General features: G+C 39.6%; 2 protein-coding genes across 4 annotated transcripts in view; one reads left to right on the top strand and one right to left on the bottom strand.

Annotated features, from left to right (window-relative positions):
- Positions 1–6975: 6975 nt before the first annotated feature.
- Positions 6976–11480, top strand: wfdc2 (WAP four-disulfide core domain 2). 3 transcript variants are annotated; one of them, XM_046056730.1, is made up of 4 exons: positions 6976–7139; positions 7527–7676; positions 10676–10813; positions 10933–11480. In XM_046056730.1, the coding sequence occupies exons 1-4, from the start codon at positions 7040–7042 to the stop codon at positions 11064–11066; spliced, it is 522 nt and encodes a 173-aa protein (XP_045912686.1). In that variant the 5' UTR covers positions 6976–7039; the 3' UTR covers positions 11067–11480. The 3 variants fall into 3 exon arrangements, with proteins under 3 accessions (XP_045912686.1, XP_045912688.1, XP_045912687.1); XM_046056732.1 differs by lacking the exon at positions 7527–7676 and adding an exon at positions 10363–10506 and having other exon boundaries at positions 6989–7139; XM_046056731.1 differs by lacking the exons at positions 6976–7139; positions 7527–7676 and adding exons at positions 8731–10205; positions 10363–10506.
- Positions 11481–12078: 598 nt separating this feature from the next.
- The window catches only part of pigt (phosphatidylinositol glycan anchor biosynthesis, class T), a 9264-nt gene continuing 3179 nt past the window's right edge, over positions 12079–18163 (bottom strand). Inside the window, exons 6-11 of the mRNA XM_046056692.1 lie at positions 16720–16817; positions 16157–16313; positions 15392–15592; positions 13963–14128; positions 13674–13757; positions 12079–13541 (exon numbers count right to left, since the gene is read on the bottom strand). Coding sequence (XP_045912648.1) covers positions 13292–13541; positions 13674–13757; positions 13963–14128; positions 15392–15592; positions 16157–16313; positions 16720–16817 — 956 coding nt within the window. The 3' untranslated portion in view covers positions 12079–13291. The remainder of the gene's footprint in view (positions 13542–13673; positions 13758–13962; positions 14129–15391; positions 15593–16156; positions 16314–16719; positions 16818–18163) is intronic.

The raw sequence follows: 18163 nt of genomic DNA, 5'->3' as shown, positions 1-18163 counted from the left end.
TTGATTGATGTATAGAGAATAAACTTTTTTTTTGCAATTATACAATGCAAAAGAAGGGCTAATATATATATAAATATGTTATGTTATGTTTGCTACAAATGGATGATATACAGGTTTTCTTCTTTTACTTTTTTTAGAATATGTATGCATGCTGTGTGTGTGTATATATATATATATATATATATATATATATATATTCATACATATTCGGTATATGTGTGTGTGAGTATCCAGTGAGGGTGGGGGCACATATGACCTGCTCCACTTTTATTTTGATTTATAAGGCCGGTGGAGAGCATCATCACAAAATCGCTTCATCTTCTCTCCTTTATTACACCACATTTGTTTTCATTTTACTCCCAAGGCCTGGCTGAATACATTACATATTTCCCATGGGGCCGCGGAGCGGCTCCGCCGCCACGGGAGACAATGGGATGATGGTGAGGGATTTCTAAGCATGCTTCATCATTAGAGATATTAGCATTATTTTGACTTCAAAACATTATCACAGGATTGTCATTATTCTCGGTATTAGTGGGATAAGTAGACACATTTGTGAGAGCATCGGTCAAGCTTATTGGTCATAATAACAAAAGTAATAAATGTTTGAGCCAGTAAGTGATAACTGGAGACATTGCAAGTGTCAGGTGTCAGAAGGAACTGTTCTATAGGGCAAAACTTTAATTAAAAATCCACTATCTCTAATGGAAAAATAACAATAACGTCTTACACTCCAACCTAAAATGATGCTTTCCAGCAGCAGAAATCTTTTTTTTACTGATGCAGCTTCTACCTCAGATCCCATTTTTGATGATTTAAATGAGACAACCCCCCCCCCATCCTCACATCCCTCCATAGTGCCTAGCAGTCATTTGAGACATTTTTTGATGCCTGAGGGTAAAGTGGGACACAAAATCTGATTCAGGCCTGAGAAGATAACTAAGAGTAGAACATTATGGTGGAGATAATAAGGCAATTGGGTTTAGCATACAGAGGTCAATGGCAGGTTAATGCACAATGCAATACATAATTGACTATGGAGATCAGGGGGGACGGGCCTTGAGGTCAAGGGGTGGCATAGAGACTTGTTTTGGGTCAATCTGGAAACAATATGAGCAGGAGGAGGGGAATTATGCTCATTTATCATCTTTGTCATGTGACTTTGGCCTGAACAATTTGTGTTCCAACTGCAGGGGAATCCTACACAAACAATTATGTTTCCAAAACACTATGTCCCTTTTTGAAGAAGAAAACTGATTTTTTACATTCATTAAAAATCTCTAAAATTATATGTGTAGCCATTTTCTCATATCCTCAAAAGTATGATTAGCTTTAATATTTGCTGTTAGATCTTCAAGGTGTCACACAAAAGGTAGATATTGAATTTAAGAGAGCCAGTCATGCAAAAAAAAAGTGCAGTCAACTATTAATAATTGCTGACACGTAATCATTTTACTTCTTGTCAGCAATATTTCCCTTTTATTTGGTACCATTATGCAAGCATATCAGTTTGCTATTGTTCATCTCCATCTTCCATCTGCCAGTCTGTCTGTGTTGATAGGCTAATAGAAAAGGCACCAGGAGGCCATGGAAATGTTAAATTTATATTATTTTAAATATTTTAAACTCTCAATATTTTCCACAAGTCCAGTCGTCAGATACCTGCTCAGTCTTTTACTTACAGTCATGGTGAACCATATTTTTTGCCACCTCATTCACACATTCAACATTCACAGCCCTCAACTGAAGAAACTGATAGCATCTACATCATTTCAAGGACAGACAATAACACCCACTAGCCAAGTCTTGTTACATGAATACATAGCGGAAAGGTTTCCAGCAACATTATTCCAGGATTGAATTCCCAAGGACAAGGGGAGGGGGATTGAAACGGAGGGGTAGGTGCAGAACCGATGTGTTTCTCAGGTTTGGTGTGGTGAGAATAACATAAAATATTTAGAAACAGCAGCAAATTATGAAAAGACTATAACCTTGTATGTGTTCTGAGTGTACCTGTATATGCAAACACATCGGCACCCTTGCAAGTGACAGATATGTCATATAGTGTGTGAAAGTAGATCAGAATTACAACATATATTAGATCTTAAAAAGCAAGATCCCATTGGCTACTGATCTTGCTATAGGCAATGAGGTTGGACATGTAAATTGCATGGCCTCTTCACTCCTGGGGGTAAAATTACTCCTCATTGCTCACTGCACCCTGTATAATAAGCCACTGGATTCTCCTTGTTTAAGAGTTTGGGGGGATAGCTGTCAATCAAATCAAAGCCAGACAGAATACATTTAGTTACACTACATTGCAACATCTAAGAGACACTAAAAAGACACATTTCACAAAAAAGGATCAGATTTTCACCAATATATATATATCCAAATTGACCATTTTGACTTAAACATTCATACTGTATAATGACAGTAATGCTGAACCAAATCTAAGGTTAGGAAGTTATTTCTGTTCAGCTGTAATCATGTTTCATTAGAAAACTTATTTGACTTGAGTAATAGGTTGGAGGAAGATTACAGTTTTTCTCAATTGCTTAAACACTATAAGCAGGCTTTTGAACTAAAATTTCAAAACCACAACTCCATTTTTCAAAAAGCCCACCCATTTCAAAAATCTACACAGAAATCCCTTCATTTCTCATTGTCTGCACGATGGGGTCATTCAGAAAGCACTAACATGCAATATTGTTCACTCAAGTCAGCACAGGGTGAGCTCAATTAGCCCACAGCTACCCAGGCGGAAAGGATTCATAATTGATAACACACCAATCAGAACCTTCAATGGATAAAAGGGCCAGAGTCAATTCATTTAGTTTAGGAACAATGGATGCAGAGAATTGTGAAGGAAGAGGTAGAGGACACCAGAGAGGAGAAGGAGAAGGAGGACGAGGACGAGCAGTTTGAAGCGGAGTATGAGGTGAAGCAAGAGGAACAGTAGGAGTTGGAGGAGGAGATGGGATAGGAGGAAGATGAAGAGCAGGAGGAGGGAGAAGGAGGTGAAGTACAAGGTGGAGGAGGTAAACGGAGGAGGAGGAGGAGGAGGAGGAGGAGGAGGTGGAGAACAAGGTGGAGAACGAGAATCTCTGGCCTGTCCCAGACCAAAGGCAGGACGCTGGGGCAGAATAATTTGTTGTTTGGTGTGTTGTGTTGTGCAGCACACTAAGGAATAAAAATGTGCAAATGTTTACATTTGTTATTTCTTTTGTGTTCATCATGTGAAAAGGTTTTTGAGGGGGAGAATCACAAGCAACATAAGTAATAACCAGTTTTTGTAGTATTGAGTTTTTGAGGGCTTGCATGTCATATCTGAGGGCAAAGCCTGTTTTTTCAGCAAGATTGAATGGTTTTGAGTGGAGAGCTTCATTTTGACCTGAAAATAGCATATTTGGGGAATTGGGTGAGAAGTTGTGGATTTGTGTTAAGATCTTTGAAAAAAAGATGCATAATTATAAGAAATGTGTTTAAGCAATGGAGAAAAACTCGAAAAACTCAAAAAAAAAAAAAAAAAAAGACTCGTGAGATCTTCAAGTGGAGACACCCACCCAGGGGTTATGAATGGTATTGCATCTCCAGTAGAGCACTTTGTTGTTCTCATTACAATCTAAAAAGACATTACAGAGACAGTGCATGGCTGCTAATGGGTTGAAAGATGACCACCTTTACGGTCACATAAAAATGTTTTTATGGTTTGCTCAATTCAAATTTTGAAACGCATGTACTATCCTTAAGTAATTCAATTTCCTGCTATTTTATACGTGTACTGTTTGTGTTCTACTTTTATTTACAGCCATAAATACTTACCAAAGGTTTTGCAAGTAGTTTAAATTATAGCTACATTTGGTGAGAATACCTTTCTACTTTTACTTTAGTAAGATTTAGACTTTTTAAGTAACAGAAAGGATCCTTCTTCTACCACTGTCCCTACTTCCTCAGAATAATCCACGACAGCATTGTGAACAGTTTTCATTGGAACAATTTTTTTTACTAATAAAAACGTGGTTCATGAATCTGTTGCTTTAACCTGAAGGCTTAACCCACAAATGCTGACATATTGTGTTTTTGGCTGGCTCACCTTGACACAGCAGAGAAGACTGCATGCACTGGCACCACCTTATCAGGATCGGGGGACAGAATCAGATAGACAGTCCAGTCTCACAGCATAGGGAGCTCAGCCAGACTCCTCTTACATCAGATACATGCAAAGCTGCATGCTGTCCCTTAAGGAAACAAAATGTAATTGTGCAGACTATAATTATCATGGCTTATGGAGACAGTGTTGTTTTTCATGCTCTTAAGGACAGGAGTCAGATTTCATCTAGAGCAGGCAGAAGAAGGCACAACAAGCAGAGACAGAAGCTACTGTTCAGTTTGAGAACAGTGACAACTGATAAAGGTGATGATTATTTTACTGACCAGTACATGTATGGATAAGGACAAAAGAAAAGAACGTGTGTAAAACTGCTGAACTCCTGGGAACAATAACCCTAAGCCTTCAAAGCTGATTTATAAGGACGGTGTAGACATCTTATGAAAGCTTCTGTACCCTTTACATTTTTAGTTTGAAGGGAATGAAAGAAACACTCTTTTCATAAGTGTGTAAACATCTTCGTCCTTTCAAAATGGCAAGCATATTTTGTCTTCACTTGGAAAGAGCCATAGTTTAATTGCACATTAACCCAAATGGAGTGTCTGCCTATCTCGTCCCTAAAAACCTGTCTTGTCGAAAGTGATGCTAACTTTAAAGGAACCATTCGAGTTGCCTGTCCTTGATATTCATGGCAAAGAGTAAAAAAAAAAATCTAGACAAGCAGTGTGAAAATAAACACCACAGTTAAACCTGACTTATTACAGTTTTTCCCAATTGCTTGAACTCTATAAGCTATTGAAATAAAATTTTTCAAAAAGCCCACCCATTTTCCTAAACTCTACACACAAATCCCTTCATTTCTCATTGCCTGCACCATGTGGTCATTCAGAAACCACTGACATTCAATACTGTTCACTCAAGTCAGCACAGCTTGGGCTCAATTAGCACACAGCTACCCAGGTGAAAACACAGTCAAAATTGATAACACACCAATCAGAAACTTCAATAGATAAAAGGGCCGGAGTCACTTCATTCAGTTTTGGAACAATGGATGCAGAGAAATGTGAAGGAAGAGGTAGAGGACACCAGAGAGGAGAAGGAGGAAGAGGAGAAAGACATGAAGGAAGAGGAACAGTATAGGAGGAGAAGGAGGTGGAGGATGAGAATCTCTGGCCTGTCCCAGACCAAAGGCAGGACACTGGGGCAGAATAATTTGTTGTTTGGTGTGTTGTATTGTACAGCACACTAAGGAATAAAAAATTTATTATTATTTCTTTTGTGTTCATCATGTGAAAAGGTTTGAGGCCACACGTGACATTGCTAATAATCAGTTTTTGTAGTGTTTTGAATTTATCTCACCAATGTGTAAGACTGTGTTGTAGTGTGTGTGTTTTTGAGGGCTTGTGTGTCATGTCTGAGGGCAAAGTTTGGTTTTTCAGCAACACTGAATGGTTTTTAGTGGAGAGCTTCATTTTGACCTGAAAATAGGTTGTTTGGGGTCTTGGGTGAGAAGTTGTGGATTTGTTTTTAGAGTTTCAAGAAAAAGGGGCATAATTTCAAAATAGGATTGAATAACTGTAAAACACATGATGAATATGAGCAGTGAAAATGTTGTTTTGTCTTGGTAAGAACATACTTACGACACTGATAGTGTTTTTGTTGTGCAACCTTAAGTGTCAGCAGTGGTGGACAGTAACTAAGTCCATTTGAGGTAGGTACATGTACTTTACTTAAATTTTATCTTTTCATGCCACTTTCTACTTCTAGTCCACAACATCCAAGGGAAATATTGTAATTTTTACTTGACTACATTTGAATAACAGCTATGAGCTAAGAGTTTCTAAAATATATTTTTTTAACTACCCAACAGACAGTTGGCAGAAAAACTGTTGAGGTTTGGACTGTTGTTTTTTTTTTTTTTTTTTACAAACAATCAATCAATTAATGGAGAAAATAATTGGCAGATGAATTCATAATGAAAATAATTATTTGTTGCAGTCCGATACAAAATAGTTCAAAATGAGCTCCAACTACAGCAATAAAATGCTGCTTTCACATTAATGCATGAGTAACAATAATCTCATGATGTAATATATACTAGTATAACAGTCTCAGGGGACATTTTTCTGCATTGAGTACTTTTACTTTCAATACTTTTGATACATTTTCCTGATTAAACATACTTTTACTTAGGCTAAGTAACATTTTCAATGCAGTACTTTGCAATGCTTGTACCACAGGATTTTTACAGGGAGGTATTACTGCTTTTTCTTAAATAAAGGATCTGAATACTTCATCCACAAATGAGTATCAGCGAGGATGTAACTAAATCACCTTCCATTTCAAAGCTTACATGTAACTCCTGATTATGCCAATAGATGGCAATACAGGGTCAAACTGAAAACGTTCCATACTGTGTGGGGGATTTTTGGAAAATAAGAAGATACAATGAATCTCCCTTGTTAATTACTATACAAGGTTCTTTGGGAACGATCTTTGATTGTTGCATACTGTACAAAAGCCTCTAATAAAGGTTTGAGTTCAAGGGATATTTTGCATAAAAAAGACAACCTAAACCACAACACAAGGAATAAAGGCAACACAGACAGAAGCAATAGAATATGCAGCACACTTATAAACTTAAAAGAAAATGAACAGCAGCACTGAGGTAAAGAAAAATAAAATCTACAACTGATGTTTTCATAACTTTGTCACATCCCAATCATCAACCACACATTGGGAAAAGTGTGTCTGCTGTCACACCCCATCATCCCATCAAAAAGATCAGGATTCCTGAAGTGCAGAGGTGAGGTTGTAACTCAACAGGCACAAGGACCCAACATCCTCTGACTGGGCTGCTCAGCCTGCAGGTTGTGTCCTGGGGTATTTATCCAAAGTGGAGTACAATCTTGTGCGCAAGAAGTGAACATGGAGAAGCACTGGTCGGCAGTTTGTGCTCTGATTTTTACACTTGGTGCATTTCTGCACTTTAACATAGTATTTGCTGCGGAAGCTGGCAATTTAACAGGTACGTTTGTTTTGACTGAGATGGTAGCCTAATAGTAACAGTAATCTGCCAATTTACTTTTGATTTATGATTGAGATTCAGAGATTCTTCCAAAGCTGCCCACCTTAATATTGTCCCATCACATAAGGGGTGTGTGTGTGATGAAGACTGTCCTGCAGATCACAAATGCTGTGTCTTTGACTGTGGAGCTGTCTGTGTCCCACCTGCTTTCAGTACGAGTCACAATGTTTGACTTTTGTGTGCAGCTGTTTAAGCTTTGGTTAAATCTTCTCATTGACTGAACTGACGTGGAACTCAAGACAGAGAGTTCTTGAAATCAAAAGCTGATGTTTTCCAGAGTTGTCTTTTAGCCCTCTTTCTTTATATGATTTTCTCTATTCCCTTCAGCTAAGCCAGGAGTGTGTCCTCCCAAGCAAGGGGACCTCGGGCTGTGTGCTGAATTTTGCTCTAATGACAGTGACTGCGCCAAAAATGAGAAGTGCTGCTCAAATGGATGTGGACATCAGTGCATGACACCTTACACAGGTGAAGCTGAAGGTGGGTTGAAAGTCCCCTTGATGTTGTCATGTATTAAAGTTTTCTCAATTTATCCGTTGTTCAACTACCTTCTCTGCTACTGTGAAATTTGTGCTATTGTCTGAGTGAAAGTGTGCCACACGTCCTCTTCAGCATATGAATCAACGAATGATGCAAGAGTATGTGTCCAATGAGTGTGTGTCCACTTCTAAATGAACTGCTCTGCTGGCCATGCATGTAAATAATGTGTTTTTGGTTGTTTTTTTTTTTGATAACCCCATAACGTTTCACATAAGAACGTCCTTGTTTTACCTCAATGGGTCCAAAACTGATCCACTCCCACATTAGTGAAGTGAGGCAAGACTGGAGTAATTCTTTCTTTCTGGAGATCAGCCATTTTTTGATTACACATTTTTCCTTTGTGACACTTGCAAAAAGCACAACTTCACAAGATGTTCCTTGCTGCTGCAATGGCATGACTGATCCAGTATTTTTCTCTCAATTTGGAGAGGATGTAATTTCTCCCGCCATGCCTCATCTGTTCATGAACATTTTTAAGAAATAACATGGAAATGTGCTGATCTTTACACAGGATCACTGGGTGTTTGCTCTCTTCGGGCATTGCAGTCCTGGACAATCTTCCACCTACTCTTAACCATCCATCTTCTAGAACAGGATTCAGTTAGTAGACAGGGCTACTCCTTTTTACAAGTTTCCCTGTCCTTAGTGCACAAATCTCATTGTCAAATCTTTCCCTCTGACAGAACTGAATGATAGCATTTTCTGCTGCTAATAGATCCTCAGTTGATAGATTTTCTCGTCCCAATGTTCCAATGATGTTTTCCACAGTTTTCTTTTAGCCATCTTTGTTTATATGAATTTCTCTTTTCCATTTAGCTAAGCCAGGAGTGTATCCTCCCAAGCAACGGGGCTTCCGGCTGTGTGTTGAACTTTGCTCTAATGACAGTGACTGCCCCAAAAATGAAAAGTGCTGCTGAAATGGATGTGGACATCAGTGCATGGCACTGTACACAGGTCAGTTATAAACAAAGTGGTAAAATCCCTCAAATACCACTCCAATAGTGTTTGTATAACCATTTGACATTTTCTTTGTTATCGTACCTCTACAACTGAGTGTGTTTTTGCGTTTGGTGTGTCAGTGAAGCGGAGCCGCTATGCTCTGCCCACAGGGACCCCCATGTGTGCGGAGTACTGCTATCATGATGGTCATGGTGTTGGCGCACATTTTAGTTGTTTCGCATGCGTGCTGTTTCCTTGTGACTTAAAATAATAAAATAAGGCAAAATAATAAATGTTCGAAAGTTTGAACTTAAAGTGGGATATGCCAACCCATTAATTAACATAACGAAAAAATAAACATTTCTTCAACAATAAATTTAACTGAAGTCAGTCCACATAATTACACAGAACTGAATGATAGCGTTTTCTGCTGCTAATAGATCCTCAGTTGATACATTTTCTCGTCCCAACAATTTCTGGCTTCCAACATTTACTTGTCAACATAACGAAGATCAGCTGTTGCAAACATCACAAGTTGCTTACTGCTTTGACTCATCTCCAATAGAGCCTTCTTGACCTTGAGTAACCATGCAACTGCAACCTTCAACCTTTTCCAATCAGAGTAATATGTGATGAGTCGATCAATTGCACTATCCTCTTCAGTAGTTATTGTGTTTGTAGAGATCTCTGTTTGACCTCTGGATCATCCTCTTCCACTGTGGACTCTGTATCCATGTTTCTCTTGCCTTACACTGGAACTGATAACCACGTCTTGCTGTTCAGAAGCTTCTGGACTGTCAGTCTTCTAGATGCATCATCTGCTGCATTTTGCGATGTGTGAACACAGCGCCACTGTGCTGGGTCTGAAGCTTCCCTTATGACAGCTATTCTGTTGGCCACAAATGTTTGAAATCTTTTGTTTACATTGCTGATGTACTTCAAGACTGTGCTACTATCAGTCCAGAAACAGGATCCTGGCAAAGAAAGCTGTAACTCTGATTCTACAGCCAAAACAGAAGCACTGAGTTCCATACGAGGGGTGTTTACGGTTTTAAGAGGTGCAACCCTTGCCTTTCCGAAGAGAAAGGAAACATGTACATGACCTGGTTTGTTCTGTAACCTCAGATACGTTACCGTAAAAGAAAATGAACAGCAGCACTGAGGTAAAGAAACCTGATCAATAAAATCTACAACTGATATTTTCATAACTTTGTCACAACACAATCATTGAGCACACTTTGGGAAAAGTGTGTCTGCTGTCACACCCCATCATCCCATCAAAAAGATCAGGATCCCTGAAGTGCAGCGGTGAGGTTGTAACTCAACAGGCACAAGGACCCAACATCCTCTGACTGGGCTGCTCAGCCTGCAGGTTGTGTCCTGGGGTATTTATCCAAAGTGGAGTACAATCTTGTGCGCAAGAAGTGAACATGGAGAAGCACTGGTCGGCAGTTTGTGCTCTGATTTTTACACTTGGTGCATTTCTGCACTTTAACATAGTATTTGCTGCGGAAGCTGGCAATTTAACAGGTACGTTTGTTTTGACTGAGATGGTAGCCTAATAGTAACAGTAATCTGCCAAAAATAAAGTGCATGTTTTTTTTCATTCTAGAAAACCTTTGTTAGCTATCCTAGTTATCACAGCTTGAACTGTCTCCTTCTCTGCTTCACTGCCTCTTTCTCTCAGTGATCCTTCCAAAGCCAGGCCACTGCCCACGTCTCCTTAATGTTGTCCCATCACATAAGGGGTGTGTGTGTGATGAAGACTGTCCTGCAGATCACAAATGCTGTGTCTTTGACTGTGGAGCTGTCTGTGTCCCACCTGCTTTCAGTAGGAGCCACAGTGTTTGACTCTTTCTTAAGTGTGCAGCTGTTGCTTAAATCTTCTCAGTGACTGAACTGACGTGGAACTCAAAAGAGTCCTTCAAATCAAAAGCTGATGTTTTCCAGAGTTTTCTCTTAGCCCTCTTTGTTTATATGATTTTCTCTTTTCCCTTCAGCTAAGCCAGGAGTGTGTCCTCGCAGGCAATGGGGCGCCGGGCTGTGTGCTGAATTTTGCTCTAATGACAGTGACTGCCCCCAAAATGAGAAGTGCTGCTCAAATGGATGTGGACATCAGTGCATGACACCATACACAGGTCAGTAATAAACAAACTGGTAAAACCTCTTTAGATACCGCTCAAGTAGTGTTTGTGTGATCATTTGACATTTTCTTTGTAATCGGACATCTTTAACTAATTATGTTTTTGTGTGTTAGTGAAGCGGGGCCGCTGTCCTCTGCCCACCGGGACCCCCATGTGTGCGGAGTACTGCTATCATGATGGTCAGTGTCCAGGAGAACAGAAGTGCTGCAAGACAACCTGCGGCCATGCCTGCAGCGAGCCCTGCTGATTGGATAGCCAGCGACTCAGCCACATGCGTGCACTTGCTTGCTTTCTTTCATGCACCAACACAGAAAATGTAATGAGAGATGAGAAATGTTATCATGATCAATTTTTCTAGCTTTTCAACTACATAGCAGCACAATTGACACACACAGCGTAGTCACACAGTCAGGAGAAAAATAGTTGGTAGGGTGCCACTAGGGTGCTACATAAGACCTTAAATATGTTTGTATTACAACTTGAGTTTACAAGTAACCTTACATTTTGGTCAAGTAACAGTATTTTTGTATGAGTAGTAATACTGTATATTCTAGTATCTGCTATGTATTCTAATTTGAAAAGTACTGTACTTTTTGAGTTTGAAGCTATGGTGCAATTTGTATTTCTTCATATTTAAACAAATAAATGTTTGTAGAACCTAGAAATGTGTTATGTATTCATCACCATGCTGGTCTGGAGTTTCACAGGTCTCTTTTTTTTAATGGGCTATTTAGGCAAGAGGTTGACTGAAAAAACAACAACAAATGATGATATATACAAAGAATGGAAAGTGGTTACTGGCAGAAAACAGCACTATCTAAAGAGGTGTCCAAGAACGTCTGCTGCTAAAAAGTGTACTTGTCTAGCTAATCACAAACATATGTGCTAAATAAAGTCACATATCCTTGAAAACAGCCTCTGAAGGCTGAGCCAGCAAAGCTATGTTCTCCGGGTCTGTTCGTCTTCTTGCTTGGAGATAACAGTTTGCAGCTGACCAGATCTGAACAACATTTACGCGGAATGCTGCTTTTCCCTTTGTTTTTGTTCCATGCTGTTGCCAAACGTGCAGGGGTGAGAATTACTGACCGGCCAAACAGAGAGACGTCTGTGTCCGTTCTCTCTGAGTCTGCCAGAAGTGGGGCCAAGTTTGTTTACACAAAAATGTGGACACTCGGTGAGAAGTAATACAGGTCCGGCTCTGCTGCAGTTTACAACGCTGTACCTTCTTTCATAGCAAGTGCTTTAAGTAAAATGACAAATATATTTGTCAGTTTATTGAAAAGGCAATAAAGGGCATTTTAAGTTATATATATGCACACACACACGCATACAAACACACAAGACACTTTTTCTTACAGCAACTGAAGAATAGACTAGGCAGACAGCATTCAAGGGGATACTGTTGTTATTGGTAAAAAATATATAAAACAAATGTATGGTAGTATTTTGGTGTGGTCATTTCCATATTTCTATTCACTATAAGACACACTGAAACTGCATTGAACTGATGAGTATATAAGTTATCAACCTGACAAACTAAATGCAATAAATGCATTTCTTATGAAGAGATCTTATGATGTGAGCTGCAAACATTTAACATTCAAGCATGCATCCAACAACTGAGTGTCATATGAAAGTTGGGTAAGAGGGCTGTTCCATTTCTATAGAAAAAGTAGTTCCATGATTTTTGCAAGCATGTGGTAAAATATATTAAAACAACTATAAAATGCGTGTCAGATAATCCAAAGGAATGAGGAACTATTAAATAAAGAGGATATACTTTAGGATGTTCCATAGTTACCCTTTCACAGGGTTTCAATTTATGGATGGGCATGAAGGCAGAGTTTTTTGATATCCTATCATAACTGAGGTTGTTTTTGACATTTTGAGAGACTAAGTATGACTAAAATGTCATTTTATGACATTGTTCCTGGCAGGGAGATAGCAAAGAACAGGTCAGGAACACAGTGTGAGAACAAAGTGACCGTCCTTTGTTTATCTGACCTCGGAAACTTTGTAAGGCCACAAGTCTTATTGTAGAAGCATCGTTTGTTTCCTCACAGTAACAAACTTCTTCAGAGACCCTGTGGCCTATATTATGATGTAGTGGAGTTATGGCTTCAAACATTCAAAGAACAAAAACAGTCAAACCAAAAAACTCTGATGCAGTTGCCATTGCAGCATACAGCACAGTAAAAGTATGGTTCTTTCTACTTGTTAGACAAAATTTTTCCAAGTAGACAAACTGTTCACATTTCCTTGTCCTTAGCCGGCAGGAAATTATCCCGAATACATTGATACTCAAAATAATTATTTGTCTTCTTCCATTTGAAAAGAAAACCTTCAAGTTTTAAAAACATTCATACCAGTGCTCGACTCTGTGCTTTCCTGAATATCACATGTTTACCAGTGGTTTCACCAAAAAGGAAAACTTCCTTTCTAAAGAGTAGTGGTTGGCATTCGTGGCCAGCCTCAGAGTGGAGGCACGCCCCTCATTTTGCGGATGATGTTGGCTATCCGCTTGGCCAGTCCTGGGCTGGGCTCTTCTATCTGGAAACTCCGGGTCAGTAGGTTGTAGAGAGAGCCGTAGCCGACGGCCACCACAGTGCAGGTCAGACAGATGACATTATAAGGCATGCTGAAGTCTGGAGTTGGCAGGTTGACCAGCAGAGGCTCCGTGTATACGCGCACAAAGTAGCTGGACTCCTCTTTACAGGGAAAGCTGCAGGGAGAGGAGGAATTCTGCTTATTTGACTTTCCAAACGAATGCGTTTCTCTACAGGAGCTCAAACAACACATGAATAAGTAGCAGCAACAAGCTTTTCCCACAGAAAAGAAACAACTCTATACTTACAAGCTGCTGAAAAGTGGGCGGTCTTGAGTGCTGTTCGTATCCATGGCGACAATGCTTGGTACAAGAGAGCTGATTACGGAAGACCTAAATGTTAAAGAAACAGATTTTAGAATAAAATCCTAAAAATAAATGCAAAACCAATAAAACAAAACCGTTCATCGTTTTTCAAACCATCCGCTCTTATACCCCTCAAAAATCATACAACGCCTAAAACTTTGGAAGGGACACGAGGGTGGAAGGGACCACCTTCTTTCAGCAACCTCTGGAAACAGCAACTCTATGTGCGTACCCAACATAGAATCCGTGGTTGGGATCAGGGGTGTATTCAGTCCACTTGAGCAGAGCCCTCTCAAACTGCACTGTGACCTCAGTGACGGAATTGGGAGGAAGCTGGACCAGCATCTCCAGCAGGTGTGGCCTCACACGGTCCTTAGAAGGCTGGTAGTGGATGTAGCCTGGTGGAGGAAGAAAAACATGAGTGACCACTGATACACTGTTTTAATGTTTATCCATAGCCATTGTAGTTTTAGTAACTGGGATATATGAAAGATACAATGTGCCAACACTCATACTAATAATTTCATATAACCTAAATGCAATGTTTTGGAAAAAAAACCCAGCACCAAAAAAAAGACTTCTACAACAGCTTTCTTGAAAATATGACTCATGTTCTCCCCCTTCTGGTGAAAAGACGCATCTGCATGGAATTATATGAATCAATAATTCCTGTAAGGAAACTGTAACACATGTAACATCATAAACAATGAAAACACATTCATCAATAAGTCAGCAAAATAATATATGTTAGTAGTAGTACATTATTTTTCCTTTCCTAAAAATTTCAATATTTTCAATAATTAAATTATAAATATTTATAATTTAATAATTATTATTTTCACAGGTGCTCTGAGCAGTTCCACTTTCCATACAATGTTGAATGCAAACACTGAGAATCAGCCTCTTCTTGTCTTCAAAGCAGCATTTGTCACTGGTTAAAATAACTGCAAGGCAAACTTATAATGAAATTGTTGACCCTTTACTTGCAGTTAAAATGTTAAAATCTTGCGCAGAAACTTGCTGCTTTTCACTCGTAACTCCCTTACTTCACTGACGCTTGTATGTTGTTCCTCAAATGTAAGTCACCTTAGATAAAAGCGTCAATGATAAAAGCCATATGACTAAATGTAATGTAAATGGACAAAGCCATGCTTCTGTTCTCCACTGTTACTTCACTGAAAACAAACTTGGTGTGAGTGGGAGATTTTTGGAAAGACATTTCTCCTGATGATGTTTTAAAAAGATTTGGGGGGGGGGGGTAAAGGTGCTCTTGTGCATATAATCCTGATATACATGTACAGTACAAGTTATGTCTCTAACTTTTTGGATCACATAAAAAAGCTCTGGTTGATTTACTTAAAGTCCCCGAGACCCTGTACGCAGGATAAGCTGTTGACGATGGATGGATGGATGGATTTACTTAAAGTAACTAATGAAAATAGTTAACGCAAGTGTTCACTGCCTGTACACAGAAATGTTACATTGTCTCATTTCACTAAAAGTCCTGTGTAAAGCTGATCTAATTTCTATAATCTAGAAAAGTAACTAGATGTGTCATTCATAGATAAACTGTTCCTTTTGTATTTGTTAATTTTGGGCCCTGATTAATATTTTGTGCACACAAACACACACATCCTTCTCTGCTTTCTACAGTGACTCACTGGGCTTGTTGTCCTTTCCCTTGCTCTTGACGGTGAGCGTGTGGATGTAGAGACGAAGATACCAAGGCACAGAGTCTAGCAGCAGCACAGGGAAAGACCTGTACGGGTGGTTGTTGTACATCAGCGTGTGAATCTCTCCTGTCTGCAGCCCGTAACCAGCCACATAACGCTCAGCGTGGAGCAGGGGACGCAGCATGTCACCTGCAGGCGGGGAGTTTGAGACAGAGAGGTTTAATGGTGAACCTTGTGGGATGATCTGTTATTGACCTCTAGGAACAAATAGGATCAGTGTCGCTTTGGTACAAAATACAAAGATCTAAAATATTTTGTGTGTTTTTATGTGAAAACAGTCACACATGTTGCAATCTGAAAGTGACTTCAGATGCTGCATGTTGAGGACTTTCGGTTCCAGAACAGAGAACAGTTTGCAAAGGAATAGACTGCACATTCATTGGCCAAAAACCTGCACAATTACTGAATAATGTCAAAGGAAACTTAAAATTAGTCTTGATGATTATAAGGCAGACAACTCTGAGAAAAGAAGAACAGCAGATACAACCGTGAGAGAAAATGAACAATCTGCACACAAATGCGGCTGACACATTTTTGTTTATTCCCTTATAGTCTTTTTTGCATTGAATAATTAAGACTACTGTAAGGCAAGGCAAGGCAAGTTTATTTGTATAGCACATTTTAACAACAAGGTAATTGTATGTTAAGCCTCATCCACAAAGCTGTGTGCTATGCTCTGCTGTTCTCACTTACCCTCGCTGGATTTCCAGCGGATCAGCAGGTTGAGGGAGCGCACAGTGCCAAAGGTGATTTGTTGGGTCAGATCGTAAACAGAGAAGGTTCGTCTGTCCCCCAGCACCACTGCCTGGCTCAGCAGGGGAGTGGCCGGGCTCACTTCAAACTGCTCCCCCTGCAAAATGATATCCAATTTCTCTTAGTCAAAACTATTGCACATCTCCATACAAAAAAAAGGTATGTTTACACACAGTGTACTCACTATAACACATTGTGTATATCACTGAGGTCTAACAAATGTTCTGAATGCATTTCCTTTCTCATTTTAAATGTTTACTTGCGAGCAGACTTCTTCTTCACCGCCTTTGTTTGCACATTGAAGGATCCCTTGTGCTTATGCACAAGATTAACAAAACGGGGACCAGCTCATAAATAAACAGCTCCACAAATTGCCATTAAAATAACTCCACCTTGATGCTTTTCTGACTTTTCTTTTCAATAAAACTAATCCTCTTTTGCTTTCTGGGAAGTTTGCAGTAAGGGAAATGACTGAACGACAGCATATAATGCGGGAATCAGACCTGAGGGTTGTCTGTGACGTCGATGTAGATTTTACTGGAGGAGGCCAGCGGACAAGATTCAGTCAGGGTCCGAGAGAACATCTTAAACAGAGACCACTCTGAAAAAACAAACAGCTTAAGTTAACTAAGGCCAGCAAGGCGTGTTTTCTTCTACTTCCAAACACAACAAAGCTCAGAAACTCTGAACTCAAACGTGGGAAGAACAGAAGAATGTGCTTTTTCGCACCTCGTTTGCCCTGCGAAGACGTATGCAGGTCAAAGACCACATTGAGCGTCTGTCTCAGCTCCCAGGATGTGGTTTTGCACTTCCAGTCCTGACACACGGGTCTGATGTGCACTGCCTGGGAATGAAAGCTGCTGTGGAAGAGCTTCTCGGACTTCAACAGGACAGCGAGACCAGCCTGCAAGTGCAACACGACCACAGAAACAGACCAAGAAATTGAGTTAGCTGCAGACGGAGAATTTCTGCCTCATATGAGGTGTTCCGAAACGTAAGATCATGGATGTCAGTCATGGGCATCATACAAAGAAGCACACATGGAATTTTGTGTTCTGCTGTGCTTTTTGAAAGAGACACACACACACCTTGGATGCACATGGCAGGAGTTTCTTCCAGGGTGTCAAATTCTCAGTGCAAACAATCTCTCGTGGGAGGGTGGCATAGCGAAGGAAGTGGTGGTCCGTCACTTAAAGTTCAACACAAAAGATAGATTCAGTCTGTATGTAATGGAATGTGCAGAATCTGCAGCAGCACAGGTTGTAAGAGTTTAAGGTGTCTAATTACACTATAATACAGGTTTTTATACAGCCTCATCACTAGAGAGCTTTACAAAATGGAAAGGGAGATTAAAAGACCCTCTCTGTACCGTTGCCTATACCCAGCGGTTTGAATGACGCACTGGGCTGAACAGTGTTGGTGGAGTCAATGAAGTTCAGTGAAGCGCAGAAGATCCCAGACAAAACATTCGTCAGTTCCTTCCATGTGCCATCCACACTAAAAAGGGCAGAACATTTTACATTTTTCAAATACACATTTGTCACCTTCAAAATCATTCATTCAGTCATTTTCACTCAGCTTTGTTCCTGTCAAATATTAATTATAAACATCAACCTTCATCTTCACTATATTCTTTAGGGTTCTTGCAGTTTATGTTCAGAATGCTAATGTGCTATATATTTTTATATTATTTTAATTTATTTTCCCCATTTCAATAACTGATGAAAAATACTTCCTACATACAGAATAGTTAATTAACATTTCCCTGTGCCAGACCTAATGGTGATTTCCAAAGACACTGTGAATGTTTCTCCAGCCAATAATTGAATTGCACAATAAAAATGACTTTCTGCACATGCCCCTGGTTTATAAAAAAAGTCTACCAGGCAGAGAAATAAGTTTGTCTTGTGTTATTCTCCCTGTGATTAAGGGATTCACCTTTAGATT

The sequence above is a fragment of the Micropterus dolomieu genome, linkage group LG08, assembly GCF_021292245.1.
Source record: "Micropterus dolomieu isolate WLL.071019.BEF.003 ecotype Adirondacks linkage group LG08, ASM2129224v1, whole genome shotgun sequence".
NCBI classification, from domain to species: domain Eukaryota; kingdom Metazoa; phylum Chordata; class Actinopteri; order Centrarchiformes; family Centrarchidae; genus Micropterus; species Micropterus dolomieu.
Note: the sequence above shows the minus strand (reverse complement) of the source record. Positions and strands in the feature narration are given on the sequence as shown.

Bases quoted from the DNA above. Each gene is read 5' to 3' on its own strand.
- wfdc2 (XM_046056730.1), top strand. From the start codon at position 7,040: ATGGAGAAGCACTGGTCGGCAGTTTGTGCTCTGATTTTTACACTTGGT. The intron at 7,140-7,526 runs GTACGTTTGTTT...TATTCCCTTCAG, and splicing joins GGAAGCTGGCAATTTAACAG to CTAAGCCAGGAGTGTGTCCT. The intron at 10,814-10,932 runs GTCAGTAATAAA...TTTGTGTGTTAG, and splicing joins GTGCATGACACCATACACAG to TGAAGCGGGGCCGCTGTCCT.